At 31.7% G+C, this 16,137-nt stretch overlaps 1 protein-coding gene across 1 annotated transcript in view; it reads right to left on the reverse strand.

The window, feature by feature from the left end:
• Positions 1 to 4,403: 4,403 nt before the first annotated feature.
• The window catches only part of LOC129906508 (uncharacterized), a 121,563-nt gene continuing 109,829 nt past the window's right edge, over positions 4,404 to 16,137 (reverse strand). The window contains exons 4-6 of the mRNA XM_055982288.1: positions 5,284 to 5,768; positions 5,106 to 5,216; positions 4,404 to 5,042 (exon numbers count right to left, since the gene is read on the reverse strand). Of these exons, the coding sequence (XP_055838263.1) occupies positions 4,436 to 5,042; positions 5,106 to 5,216; positions 5,284 to 5,768 (1,203 nt within the window). The 3' untranslated portion in view covers positions 4,404 to 4,435. The remainder of the gene's footprint in view (positions 5,043 to 5,105; positions 5,217 to 5,283; positions 5,769 to 16,137) is intronic.

Genomic DNA, 16,137 nt, shown 5'->3' on the forward strand with positions numbered 1-16,137 from the left:
CTCCATTTGGGAGAATTCTACTTTAACAATCCTAGTGAGCTGGCAAATATAGACATAGGTAGTCTCGCTCGCTTTATTAGAAGCTCTAAATGGTTCAACGAATAGGAAGAATTAACATTAAAGATTCATTGTGGTATCACAACGGACCAATCATGGTCTAAGTGTATCAGCTCTCCAGCTGATAGCCACGTTAACCTAACCTAACCTAACCTAACAAAAATTGCAATATAAACATTCATATTAATAAATCTTTTCATTTTCGAAACCAAATAGCACAGGACTAGATAATGAACAAAATAATCAACTGATAATTAACTTCAATTTTGTTAGTTTGTTATGACCTGTAGTCCAAATAATGAGTTTCATTCAATAACACTGGCCAGCGAAAGTAAAGTTTGAACCAAACCATACTTTTTTAAAGGAGTCTTGTGTGGCGACTCTGAATCCGAAGTCAAAATTTCACTGCCACGTCACGTTTTTGAAATAGGTATTTGAATACTAAAGGCCCAACTATAATAGGCATATGCGCGCATGGGCTTATGTCAAAATGGCATGAGTGAGTTGTCGAACATACACAATCCTTATGGGATAGCCATAATGCGCATATGGGCGTTTCGTTAACTTTCGTTAAGGGTTAAGCATTATACCGTGCATGGGGGATGCAAGGGGGATGGAAAAATTAAATTAATTTTCACTTAATAAAATTGTGATTAACGAATTGTGAATTGAATAACAACAGTTTTAAAAATATTTTTGTGTTATGCAAAACAAAAATGTAATTTTTGACAGAGGGCTATGCGCGTTTATGTTCATTATGGCTACTCCTCATGTTGTCAGAAACAGTACGAAGCAGTTCGTTATCATTCGATTTCGACATATAAGCCCATGCGCGCATATGCCTATTATAGTTTGGCCTTAACAGGCCAAAACAAGTTTTTTTAGTATTTAGACGTCAACTGACATCGACATCATCGTTAAATTTTGCAAAACTACTTAGGGTCAATGTGGGTAAATGTAAACAGGGGTAAATGAGAACATGGCTGATAACAAGCTTCAGTTAAGTCTCTTTGACGCATACATAAGTACAAATCGCGGCCGCATGTATCTTTTAACTTATACGTCAAACTCAATGCTGTCAAAGGAGAATTCATTCGACGAGGTTATTTTCCGTGAAAGATAATTTTTTAAAATGCCAAACAAGTCGTTAGTCTTTCAGAAATATTAAATATTCTTGCAGATTCAATTAAGTCAGTATAATTTGCAAATACTTTTTAGTTTTGAATTTTGATGTAGATTCTATGTGAAACAAACAAATTTTAAAATACAGGACATTTATGTCGATTTGCATGCGTTTACATTTACCCCAGAATATTTTTCATAATGGGAAAATGTAAACAACGTATTCTGGGGGTAAATATAAACATATATTTTTGCTGAAATTATTTGTTTTAATAAAAATAAAGTATTTTTAGTCAATTACTATTGCTAAAGTGCCGTTGAGTCACATTTTAAAGTAGCCAAATCCATCATCTTCAGTGGATGATGATGCAAGATCGGTCTTTGACGTAAAAACAAAAAAAAATATGACGTTCAGAGCTGCTCAGGATGCATATTGGGTGTCTATATAAAAATGCAAAGGAAGAATACAAAAACTTTTATTGGAATTTGAAAAAGTTTTTGTGAAATACCTTCTTGAACGTTTTTCAAGTCGTTATCCATATGATAAAGAGGAAATTCTAAATTTTAAATCAGTGTTCACATTTACCCCGAATTTGTAAAAAAACACAAACATGGTGGGGTATTTGTAAACATGCCATATTTGACAGTAATTTCAACAATTTGGGAAATATTTGTTTATATTTATAAAGAAGAATTGCCATCATTTCATATTTGCATTTGAAGATACCTGTGAAGTTGTTCCGTGAAAACATATTAAAATCTAAAGTCAAAAGAAAAAAAAGACATGAAATTGTTTACATTTACCCATTGACCCTATGCAATCTGAAAACGCCATATTTTGTCGTCTTATATCTCTTAGTTTTTCGATGTAAAATGTAAAAAAAAAAAATTTATGAAAATTTTCAAACACCTGTGGTATAAAAAAAATCCATAGGAACGTAGGAGGCCAACTTTTTTAAAAATATGCGCGTCCAAAAGGGATTGCAGAATGGTAAAAGTTTTTATCAAATCAAGAGTTACTAGCAAGTTATTGGTACCAAAGTGCAGAAAAAGCCTATTAATTTAATAAATTATTTTAACTGTAAAATCTTAAGTTTTTCACATTGCTACATTGGATTCCATCAGTTTTTTTAATCAGTCATATTTAACAATAATTCTTTTAACACATAACTACTAAAAAAAGTGTTATAACCGTTGAACAATGGCTATAAAAAAATAATTTAACTTTTTTTTTAATGCAAAGTAGAAAAAAAAATATTTGTTTGCTAATTCGCTAATAACCAGTATAAAAGATAAAATAAGAAATGGCTCACAAAATTAACTGTAAATTAAATTGCATCTAACAAATATTGGATGTTTTTCGTAGCCCAATAACATTGGGAATTGAACAAAAATTTGAAAACATTGCAACATTTTCGATGAAGTTGCATTGGGCCAACGGGACCGAAAATCTCAATTTTTCTTTAAAACGGGATCATTAAGTAGTCAAAACTCAAAACAAGCTCTCCCGATGCACAATTGTATGCCCATTCTTAAACTGAGCAAACAAATATTTTTTTTTCTACTTTGCATTAAAAAAAAGTTAAATTATTTTTTTATAGCCATTGTTCAACGGTTATAACACTTTTTAGTAGTTATGTGTAAGAAGAATTATTGTAAAATATGACTGATTAAAAAAACTGATGGAATCCATGCATTTGTGGCAGCAATGTGAAAAACTTTAGATTTTACAGTTAAAATAATTTATTAAATTAATAGGCTTTTTTTGCACTTTGGTACCAATAACTTGCTAGTAACTCTTGATTTGATAAAATCTTTTACCATTCTGCAATTCCCTTTGGACGCGCATATTTTTAAAAAAGTTGGCCATCTACGTTCCTATTGATTTTTTTTTATACCACAGGTGTTTGAAAATTTTCATAAAATATTTTTTTTTACATTTTGCATCGAAAAACTAATTTCCAAATTTTTTTAAAGAAAAGATGCAACAGATATAAAAACTTTTAACTTCTTATGTAGTGAGCCAATTATTGTAGAAAATTATAAAAATAAGAAATTTATAAAATTCATTCATTAGTGGTTGTGGTTAAAGAAAACGTAAGATGATGAAATTTAAAGTACACTGAACGAAAAAAAGCTAATATTTTCTAAACTGGTTGCGATAGAAACTTTTTCTATTCCGCTTCAGAACAGTCAAAAGTGCACCTATCAGCCATTTTAGGCTTATCCATTTTCTACCGGACACCCTGTATATACATATTTTATTTTTATTTTCAAAAATAATATTTTTCTCAGATATTGAAAATAGAAATTTTGATATCTCAAAATCGTAGTGTTCAACATTGCTAATGGGTTTTTAAGCAAATTCCAGTTTGCGACTTCTGATTTGAATTAAAAAATATTTCACTACACTTATGTTCTGCATTTCACTTTTTGCGAACTCACTTTCTGAAAGTGAAATTAGGTGTTTTGCATTTCACTCCTTGACATTTTCTGATCGAAATCAATTCCTTTCGTTTATGTTCATGAATTTGATGGTTTTTTAATGAATCTGTAATTTTTAGGCAAAATACCTGTTATTAAAACTTATACATATTTGTTCTAAAGTGCAGTGCTAAGATTCCAAAGTTTAAAATTATCTATCAATAATAAAATGGTAACGGAATTATCTATACCAGAGATATGCACGACAGAGTTATTCGCGTCAATGTTATGCAAAACCGAAGTCATGCAAAATTGAGTTATGAATACTAAAGTTATGTTAAATTATGACAAGTAGTTTTTGGGTTGGCAATAATTGCGAGGCACGATATGTAATATTAAGATTAATACTATGTATGTTCCCACCTACAATAAATCCAAGATTTCCACCTACTTTCAATCCGAGATTTAGAATAAATCTCGAGATTTATTCTAAATTTACTTAGCTAAATCTCGGATTTAGTGTAGGTTGAAACGTAGTATAAGATTAAGATTAAGAAAAAAAAACAATAAGGGTTTGCTTGAAATTACTGTATGTTTGCTAGAAAACGAAAAAGAATAAAACTTTTTTTTTTATTTAAATGCTATTTGAATTAAGATAAAACGCTTTAAGTTGGGTATTAAGAGTTATGACAAACCTTAAAAAAAACCTACCAATTTGTATTGCATTTTCGCTTTGTAATTCAAGTTTGTTTATCTAAAATAAATATATATTTAAATAAATAAATGATCGAAAGCAAATGTATGTTTCGCTAAAATAGATAACTTTAATTTATTAATTGTGAACAAGTTGCTCTGTTCCAGATGTTATTAATAGATTACAGTACACATGATTATTTCCTTCCACGATTTTAAGCGATTCATTTGGGGATTCTTTGGAATTATTTGTGGTATCAATATTTTCGAAAGATTTTGTTGAAGACCGAACTACCATATCATTTAATGACTCGTCAAAATCGTTGGAACCCGATATGGTTGATTTCGGTTCAACATATCTAATATGTTCATTTATTGCGCATTTGTTGTCATAAATTTCGAAGCAACCAACTGAAAACGAGTTAGTAATGTTAGTTCGAATTTGAGAACTAACACTGTTTTCCGATGTGTCTTTTGACATAATTTGGTAACCTTCTTCATTTGTATGGGAAGGTTGCAATGGTAACGTTGAAGACAACTGGTAGTTCTGGGATAAGGAATTATCTTTTTGAGGTACATCATTTTCCTGTACCAATTTATCTGATACTACTTTATTGGTTTGAAATGAAGAATGTTGTGTGTTACTCCATTGGTTAACAAACACATATCGTGCTCGAATAGAATCAATGACGTCAAGTAAATTTTTGGCATCCATTGCCAAAACATGGGCTGCTGACAGCATACTCCTGAAATAAAAAAAATCCAGAGTACAAATAGAAAAATCCTAATATTAAACTAATTTTTATTACTTTCTATATTCCACATCTAACGTCGTTTCGTTATACTGTTGAGCCAGGCGCATTGTTGAAACCAACTCATACATATCCTTCGATAATACTTGATGTGCCATTTCTACTTCTCTGAAAATAAAAAAAAAAATCCACCTCATGACTTATATTTTTAATACAATTATTGTTGTTTTCTTACTTATGAGCTTGAGGAGGAAATAGTATGGATAGTTTATCCACTGAAACTAGAAGACTTCGAAGTTCAATTCCCACATATCTAACCAATTCTAAGTACTCTGCAGCACATGCTTTTTCAACACCTTGTGAAAGTGTCATTATTGCTCGAACTACACTTGTGGTGGCTGAATATACCTCATCATTTGAACGATCAGTAACTTGAACTAATTTTTGATATTTTGTAGATTCAAGAACATTATTTTTGCCTTCATACAATTCTTTGGAAAGAAATGATGCTTCTGTTGAACAGTCGGTTCCTGGCGCTGAGGAGCTTATATGTTGATTTGCTGTATTACATCCCGGTGAACTGGGTCTAGATGTTAAATTTAAGTTATTTGAATTTTGAGACCAATCGCGATTAATGTTTGCATGTGAAAAGGAGTTGTTATCTTCCTGAGCAGTAGTATCTGAATCCGTATTTGAATTAATAAGACTGAGACGTTTTTTCTACATAAAAAAAAATAAAATCAATCTATATTGTAATTTGTAAATCAATTCATACCAATAAATTTGTGAAGTTTAACAGACGGATAAAAAAATAAAACCATTAATGAAAATTTTATTATGTTTACTATATTAAACAGTGTTTTTAGATGTGTTTTATTTTCTTCGTGATCCAAATCATTGTTTATATTAGCTTTACAACAAAAGCAGGATTTTGGTTTGTTACGGCCATATTATTCACCAGTTTAAAAAATACATCTGGATGTAAGATTGTCAAATGTCAAAAATAAATTTTAACTATGAAAAGAGTTAAAAAATAGTTAAAAATTATTTTTTCTGTGTGATAGTGATATCATAGATTTGGATTTATTTTTTGACATTTCAATTTCTTAGCATCCAGATGTATTTTTTAAACTAGTGAATAATATGGCCGTTATTGTTTCGCAAATAAATACAATGAACCAGGGGCGAACGCAGAAAAAATTTTCGGGGGGGGGGTTTAAAAAATAAAATAACCATTTTGTTTTGTATTATTTATCAGCCCTGTTGTGAGTTTCACGTGGACATTTTTTCGCCCGCAATATTTTTGTTCGTCCGAAAATTAAAAAGCTATCGCAAGTTGCATCGGAATGAAATAAGCATTTTCCGCTAAACTGGTTATTTGTTTTTCACTGCTGCTTACCTCGCATTTTAACTAAAACAAAATACAAAAAAACAAAAACATTTAAGCAAAATACAAGGAGTTTTCGGGACGCGAACAGCTTCTCGCCATCATCTCACAATAGAGGAAAAGGGAAATTAAATTTTTCCGGGTGGAATCTTGTTCACGTGAAACTCACAATAGGGCTGAATATGTTTTTCGGGGAACATACATATATCGTGGGCACAAAGCAAAAAATAGGAATCTGCAAATTTGTTGTTTTGAGAAAAACTTCTTCAAAGTTTTGGAAACTCATGCAATCTTATGGAAACTCGTGCAACGGGAATTGATAATTTAGGCTTCAAGGCAACAGTTGGAGGATTGGGATCGATGCAGTGAATAGAGGGGATAAAAAGGATGCATTTAAGTGAAAATGTCTAGAAATGCAGATTCGCGGTTCGTCGCTTAAAAAGCAAAGTGACTGTTGCCAACTTAATTCGGAACTAGTGCGAGCGGGGTCTTAAGGTAGTGGGGGTTGACATGGGACTCAACCGCTAGAACGACTCAACGAACAAACCAAGCTTTATCAATTTTCTAACTGTGCCTTTAAAGTTTAAATGGTCCAAAAACGGAACATAGAGCGACCGACGAAAATACGCTTCAATAAGACCATCTTTATAATTGTCTCCCTTTCTCTGTTTTGCGATTATGAGTGTACTACCCATTGCAATTTCCATAACTGCAGCAAATATGCTTCCAAATCATTCTTCATAAAGTCGTCCAGTCAATGGAAAAAAAATCTGAAAAAATTGTGACGTCAGCTTAGCTTGGATGCAGCATTGAAGAGGGATTTCTTCTGACTATAAATCTCAATATTTTGAAAACGACGAAAACGACAAAATTTCTGTGCGACCACAGAAATTTTGTGAAATACCTACATATGTATAACTAATTATCTTAATTTCTCTTATATGTACATCTACGCAAAAGCTAAGATCGCATTCTTTTTTTTGTCAAAAATCACTAAGATTCTTCGTGACGCAAAAAATTGGCTGAAATTAGTGAAACAATAAACATAAACATATGTAAATTTGTATTTTGTATCAATCCGCATTCAAATAGCGAGATTATAACATAATTATATACTTTATAAGCCCTTAAGCTTGGGAATTTCAGCAGCAAATTAATGTTTTTTTTCTTTGGGAATTTTAGCAGCAAATTAATGTTTTTTTTTTTCTTAAAACAAAAAATTTCGGGGGGGGGGGGGGGGAGGCGGTTTTAACGTTGGAAGCTATTTTGAAATCCCAAAGTGAGTGGATGGCACAGAATTCAGAAATCATGAATGGATATATCAGTTGTCCAGTTTTTTCCGGCTTACAAAAAAGAAGAAAACTAGAAGACCTACTTGAAGCAGCTGGAGAAAAATTTTGGGGCGTGTTTCAGAGAAGCGCACATTTATGTAACCGAACGGCTTTTGATTTTAAAATATTAAGAAATCATAATAACAAAAAAAAAAAACACATCCCACTGCAACACGACCGACGTCGACGACTCCTTCAACTTTATGTTTTTTTTTTGTTAATCCGCACCGCACATTAAGCAACAAATTTATGTCATCTCATTCACACCTTTAGAGGTTAACGAAATAAAGGGTATAGGTATAAGACTTTCCTTTTCGCTAGGAGGAGAATGTTTCTCATATAATTTGTCAACTTTTTGCTATAAAATGAGTAATATTCAGCTTTATAAAAATGTTAAATGTTTTGGGGAAGCGCACCCTTGTTGCTGAAACATGTTTATCAGATTTATGTTTCATGAGATAAATGTATCCAGGTTTTGATCTTGAATTTAATCAAGACAAGTGCATGAAAATACAATTGCACTTTCACTCACATTTAAGTTGCGTAAAAATGCGTATAACGTTTAATTATATGCGTAAAATTGAATAAACAAAGGCTGGAAAATTTAGATAAGTAAGTATTAGTGTAGTTCTTAGATTTTAGGGTTCTATATAGAGATTGAAGTCCCGGGATTCGGGATCCCGGAATCCCGGGATCCCAGCCCATTGGTGGCTAAATATTTGCATACAAAAAATGACTCAATTCTGCAAAAAAAAAAAAATGGAAAAAACTTTCCTTACTAGTTGATTGTGGAATAGACTTCTCACGATGATTGAACGCTTTGCACTTTTAAAACAGAGCATTCAAAAATCGCTTATCGATCTCAATCACCTTATAAGGTTTGAAGAAACAGATTTTGATTTGATAAATGAGATTATTGAAGTACTGGGGCCCTATTTTGTAAAACGATTATCGTTGAAATTACTTCGTTCTCGTTCAAATGCGATTAGCTATTACAATGATCGTTTGATTTCAACGATACTCGTTAATGCTTACGACTGTCATTTCCTTATCGTTTGATTTTCGTTCTCGTTTGTCTTGGTTAAAAAAAAAAATTGCCCAACTTCGAAGCCAATTTTATTTCCACTGATTGCAATGAAATAACAAATATATAAACATACTCAGTTATTAAAACGAAGGAGTAAATTTTTTATTATTATTAAAGCACCACAACACAACAAAACGATAAAACAAACAATTGATCTCAATCTTCATGGCCAATTTGCAATGGCAGAGATAAAGTTCTCGGAAAGATGATTTTCTTCTTTAAATTCATAAAATAAATAGTCGAAATCACAAATTATGTCCATAACTTCAATTTCATTATGTTTTTGAATAGAAAATATTATTAAAAAGCACAAGAAAAGTAAAACTAAATTTTTTTGCCACTGAAGATTTTGTTTATCTACTTATTTTTTGACAGCTTTTCATTGGCGTGAAGTTGGTACGCTTGAAAAAAAAATTGTTTTTTCATTTTTATCTGGCAATATTTTCAACCATGCATTATCGTTGTACTAAATCGCTCTATGTCGTGACTATCGTTGTCCTGGGTATCGTTGTTTTGCCTTTTGTTTCGTAATACAAAATAAGGCCCCTGGCTCCAATAAATTAACAGTTGAATCTCTTTCTTTGCCGTTCTGATTCTAACTTGAGTATACAGCTGATGGTGCTCTTAAATTTCTTTTTAAGCAGTTAGAGTCAAAAACTTTAACAAACTTTGGACAGCTTTTATTAATCGCTTGAGCTTGCGGCGGCGAGCAGAATTATCTGGTGTTCTTGCTCACCTACAGAACTCAAAAGTAATTTTCGAAAACTCAAGCCCAGAAGTAAGAAATTTATTTTCAAATCCCAACAAAATAACATTAATAAAGCAAATTACATCAACTTTAAAACGTGTGGGTGCTGTCAACGATGACTATATTCATGAAACTAAACCTGTTCCTGTTTCTTCAAGCTGCGAAGAATTAGAAAATGAAGTAAAAAATAGTCTCAAAAACATAGAACCCCACCAAAATATAGAAGCGACTGATGAAACGACTTTAATTAAGCTATCAAAATAGGGATGCTGCTTTTAAGATAAGATAAGAGGAAAATACTTAGAGCAGGTACATAAATATTTAATGTCCATCCCTCCAACGAGTATTGAACCCGAGCGTGCATTTTCTGCTGCTGCATGTTTTGGAACCAAATTTAGAAGCAGACTTGCAGCCAAAACATTTGATCCTTTGCTTTTTATTCGATTTTATTATAAAAATAATTCCAATTTAATTTAATTTTATATTTATTTATTTGTTTAATTATTTCTTAAGTAAACCTACAAACTGAATTAATTATGAAATAATGTTTAGAATATATAGTTTATTCCGTTAGCAATATTTTTTAATTTTTGTTTAAAGCTATTTTGTTTTACTTGTTTTGTTTGTATTTATGAAGAATATAATTTTTTGGTCTTTGTCCGTTGTTAATAATAAAAATTAATGCATAAAACTTGTTTTTTTTTGCCTTCCAAGTTGAGTCTGAAAATATTTTTCAAATCCCGGGATTGAATTTTTTAAATCCCGAAATCCCGGGATCGGAAAATCATCCCGGGATTGCAATCTCTAGTTCTATAGCAAAGCCGACGGTAGGTACGAGCTTTCCATTAGCAAAAGCTTGAATTTAAAAAGTGCGAAAAGTAACTTAAAAATGATGATAGGCTTTTCAGTTTTTGCCGCCCTTGCCCCTTCATTTTTTTTTTTTTTTAATTTATATCTCGCTGTGAAAGTGTACCTCTCATACAAATTTTTAACTTTATAGCAAATTACTCGAAAACGGCTCTAATAATTTGTATTTAACTTTGCAGACGTAATACTCAAAGCAATTTCAAAAACAAAAGAAAAATTTTCTTTTTATAAAATTTTACCCTAAATGTCGGCTCTTCCCCAGCATCAAAATTTTTTAAAAATTTATATAGAGCCAGGTCTTAAAATCTACAAGTAAACTAACATAAAAGTGGTTAATTTCGTGCATTTTATTTCAATAAGTTTGAGTTCCTCTATTCTGCATTAAAATGATAGGTTGCCCGAAAATCAGGAGTCACTTGGGTTAAACCACATTACAGTGCGTCGAGTGTATGGGGGATTTGGACAAAATCAGAATATACAATATTTGTGTTTCTTTGAATAAGAAAACCTTCAGAAACACATATTTATATATCAAAGTAATGATTAATTTCACAAAAAAATAATAAGTATTCAAATAATATCGAATGAGAGCAAACTCTGCAGGCAAAGTTCCTTAAAAAAAAGTCCAACTTTTCAAAATTCAATCTTATCACTGTTTTTTATAATGCTAGATTCCTACAAAAACAAATAAAAAAAAAAAAAAACAAAAAAATGACGTGAGAAAATTGTACAAAAAATGAGAAAAGAGGAATTAAATTCCCCGATATTTTGGAACAAAATATTTTGAAAGGGACTTTAGCATCCACAGCTTTTTGTTTAACTTAAAACAAACTCATAAAGCACCTTTATATTTGAAAATTTTACAATTTAAGCCAATTCGAAAAAGTCCTTGTTTTTTTAGTACCTACTGAAAATGAGTCTACAAAAATGTAAATATTTTGAAGATGAGCAAGTATGAGCAAAATAGTGAGCATGATTAGAAAGTAGAAATATAAGGGAACCTTGTGGCAAACAACAAAAAACAGAATTTTTAAGGTTATTTTTTTATATACCATCCATCATCATAAACGTGGGGGGAGATGAAACTTTGACGGTTATCAGCGTATATTTCAAGTGCAGCTCCACCGTCAGAAACATTCTTAAAGATCTGCAAACCCTCAACGGCATCCTGTCAAATTAAATTAAATTATCCCACGCCTCTTTCCCCCCCAGATACCGCACGCGCTGGGGTCCATTTACACCGAGTATGATGGCACTTGCGGTGGCTAGTCATATCGGCACTTAAATTAGAGTTTTTTGAAGAAAAAAATAAACACGAGATAAGAGCGGGGCTGCTTATTACAAGCAGATACAAAATGTAAAAATAAATATGTATCTATATAGGAGCATGGGGAAGCATTCCACCATATAGAAAAAAAATTAAAATAAAGTATTAAATAAGGTTAAAATTTAAAAATAAGTAAAAAATTAAAAAAGTGTAGAAAAAAAAAACAATAAATAAAATAAAAAAGCATGCTTAAGCACTTGTTACATCAATAAAAAAAATAATAAAAAAAATAAAAAGTCCAGTTTCAGTTTATCTTTTACTATTTCACTATTTACTAATCTTTACTAATCTTTAGGTCCAAGAGAGCTATGAAATACCATATAGTAGGTTTTTTTGTGTGATCTTGCTGTTATTGCAATCAAAAATATTACAATTTTTATTAACATTCCTTAACATTCTCGTAATCGGTTCGTTTTTGCCATAATCAGTTCTATGAAGAGCTTGCGGGGTCGTTCTGAGAGAATAGGAACTTACGTTAAAACTAATTTGCTCAAGGAGGGTGGAGTTTTCAATTACATTACATAAAATTTGGTGTATGAAAATAACATCGGCAACTTCGCGACGTTTTTCTAAAGATTGTAAGTTAATGAGTTGCAAACGTTCTTGATAAGGGGGCAAGTTGAAATTATCAACCCACGGAAGTCCTCTTAAGGCAAAACAGAGGAACCTACGCTGTACTGCTTCAATTCTCTTGATGTGGACTTGGTGATAAGGGGACCAGACTTGGCTAGCATATTCAAGTAAAGGCCTCACAAACGTGGTATAAAGTGATTTCGTAACGTAAGTATCAGAAAACTCTTTAGACCAGCGCTTGACGAAACCTAAAGCAGAATTAGCCCTAGATACAATATTGTCATAGTGGGATCTGAAGTTAAGTTCATTATCACAAATTACACCCAAATCCTTAATGGTTGTTACTCTTGAAACAATATATTCATTGATAAAATAGTCACGTGGTGGAGGACGGAGTCGTTTACGGGAATATGTGATTGCTTGGCATTTTTCAACATTAAGATCTAAGTTATTTTTCTGACAGAAAACAAAGAAATTGTCTAAATCAATTTGCAAAAGCAAAGGGTCGTTTGACGATGAAATTGTCCTAAAGATTTTCATATCATCTGCGTCCGTAGAGACTTCACAATGCTGAATGACTGATTCTACGTCATTGATTGTCAAAATAAAAATTATGGGGCCCAAATGACTTCCTTGTGGGACGCCCGACTTTGCAATAAATGGATCTGAGATTGAAGATCTAAAAAGTACTTGATATTTACGATTATAAAGGTATGAATTCATCCATTGAATAAAACCGGGAGGAAATCCTAGAGCTTTAAGTTTCAACGATATAATTTTATGTGATATTCTATCAAACGCCTTGCTAAAGTCTGTAGCAATGACATCAACTTCGTTCTTATTTTCTAATGATTTCAAAGTGTACGATACAAACTCGGTTAAATTAGTGGTCGTAGACTTGCCTTTCAGAAAACCGTGTTGTCTGGCTGAAAACAATGATTTACAATTAAAATATAGTGTGTCGAAGAGAATACTTTCAAAAAGTTTTGGGATGCACGATAATTTGGCAATTGGTCTATAGTTAGCAATATCACTTTTGCACCCTTTTTTGTGAATAGGGATGATGAATGAATCCTTCCAGATTGATGGAAAAAACTTTAGAGTTATGGATTTTTGAAACAGAGTGGCAATAGGTGAGGCTAAATGGGCTACACAATTTTTTAGTACAATCGCGGGCAAGCCATCAGGACCCGATGAGAAATCATTCTTAAGTTTATTAATTTTTTGTATCTTCAACAGTAATATTAATTGATACTAAAGATGTTTGGTTACAGTTATTCATGTAGGTGAAGTAGTTACTATCAGGCACAAAGTTACTATCAGAAAACGCAAGGCTGAAAAAATTGGCAAATAAATTAGTTATAACTTTAGAATCACTAGAAGAGTGATTTAAATAATTTAAGGTATTAGGATAACCATCTGACTTTCTTTTTAGATTAATAAATTGCCAAAAACGCTTAGGGTTTGAAATTAAATCAAATTGCATTTGATTGATGCAGTCATCGTAGAGAAGTTTTGAAAGGCTCGAAAATTCATTGCTTACATCCATATAAAGAGAAAAATCCATGTCTGATCTAGATCTTAAATATTTCTTCCATAGAGCGTTTCGGGAGTTGCGTAGAGAACGAAGCTCCTTTGAATACCATGGGGGTGAAGAAGACATATTTTTCTTTTGTGAATACGGTACTGACTGGTAAAAACATTCGAAAATGGCTACGTAAAAATTGGTGGTTAAACTATCGATACTATCGTTGACACTATTTAAAATAAGATCAAAATTTATATTACTTAGAAGCTCATTCAGTTTGTTAAAATTAGCCTTCCGGAAATTAAAACAATATTGTTTTTCAGACTCTACTTCTGAGTTACAATGTTCATAGGCGAAGCTTAAGCATAGTGGTAGATGATACAGGTCAATAGTTGAGAGAATAAGGCTACTTTCCTTTACGATGCAGTTATGAGCATCATTGGAGAAGATCAGATCGAGTTGCCTATTCAAGTTATTTTTTATATCGCTAATCTGAAGTAAGCCGCAATCAGACAGATTATCAATGAATAAAGTTTCTTTTTCGGTTGTTGCGTTAGTTGCAATAAAATGTGAGTCATCCTCGGACTTTGACCACGACAGATTAGGAAGATTAAAATCAACTAGGGCCAATAAGTTATCATGAACTTCGATAGTGTCATCCAAGAAGTCAACTGCATTAATGAGATTTTGATAAGTTTCGATGGGGCTGCAAGGTCGCAAATAGCAGCACATAATATAAATGTTTTTTCGCATAAGTTTAATTTTTACACAAATCATTTCAATGTTTTCGGTATTAGGAATTTCAATCAGAGAACTGTCGTAACTAGTGTTAACAGCAATAAGAACCCCTCTTCCAGACCTATTCCCTAATTCTAACTGACCATCTTTACGGTAAACATTAAAGTCTGATGAAAAACATTCATTACTATTAAAATCATTAGTTAAATTAGTTTCGCTTAAAGCAAAAACATCAAAAGGAAGCTCTTGCGACTTTAAGAATACATCAGAAGCTTTGGAGCGAAATCCCCTTACATTTTGATAATAAAGGGACAAGCATATTAGTTTTTTGAAGCTGCATTTAAATGGATTTTTGACCCTTGTGTGTTTTTGTTTACAAATTCTTGAATAAAAGTGTTATCAGGCCATGATGAAGGGTGCATCAACAAATTAAACATAGGTTCGGGAACTGAGACTTTAAATGATGCTACTCTTCCACTAGACCTTTTTGTTTTTTTTTTTTTTTAAGTTTAGGTCATTAGAAACGTTATTTTTAATAAGGACAGACTTAATGTGATCTAAAATGTCTGTATGAGATGTTGAAATATCAAATTTAGAGATAAATATATTTTTGGGACAGGGTACAACTCTAGGTTGAAATATGTTTACTGGAGAATTAGTATTAGCAATAGGCAAAGTGATGTTAGTTGGGTTTTGAGTTTGAATTGAGTTTACATTGATGTTATTATTAGATAAACTTTCAGTGTTTATTGTAAGATTATTGTTGTGAACATGAAACTGCATTTCTTCCTGAATAGACATTGAAACAGGGTTTTCAAGAGCATTGACCGAAGTTTGGTTGGTAGTGGGAATCGTGGAATTAGAAATTTCAATATTGATCAATTTATTTAAACTATCTTTGGTACTTTTTAACTCATTCTCCAAAGCTGCGAAATGATTGTTGCTTTCATCAAAATTTGTATTGCTTATTGTTAATAAATTCTCAACTTCATTTGAAAGTTTGAGAACGGATTCAGAAATTTTATTATTAGTTGAGTTATTAAATGTATTGTGATTATTTATATTTTTATTAATCAAAGTCAAATTTTCATCAATTTTTATTAAAAGCCGCGAATTTTTTAAATTTTCTGAATTAATTTTATTAATTTTGGTGTCCAATACCTCATTAAGGGCATTGTCTAAGTTATTTAACGATTTAACAACTTTGGAGTGGTTTTTATCACTGCTTAGAGTGTTAAGTGATACAGCTCTACTATTGGAGTCTATAACTTTTTCTATTTTATCCACATTACCTTCCAGATCAATAAAATGTTTAAAAAGCAATCCAACTTTGTTTTCCAGGCTAAAGAATCTTTCTGAGTTATTATCCACTACAGATTTTACCATGTCTACATTATTTGTTACACTAGCGAAGCGAGATTAGTATTTAAATTTTGTAGTTGTAAAGAAATATTTGAACTTTTGCAGTGATTACACAAGAGTGAAAACTTTTGCAGAGCGATC

Source organism: Episyrphus balteatus, chromosome 1 (genome assembly GCF_945859705.1).
Source record: "Episyrphus balteatus chromosome 1, idEpiBalt1.1, whole genome shotgun sequence".
NCBI classification, from domain to species: domain Eukaryota; kingdom Metazoa; phylum Arthropoda; class Insecta; order Diptera; family Syrphidae; genus Episyrphus; species Episyrphus balteatus.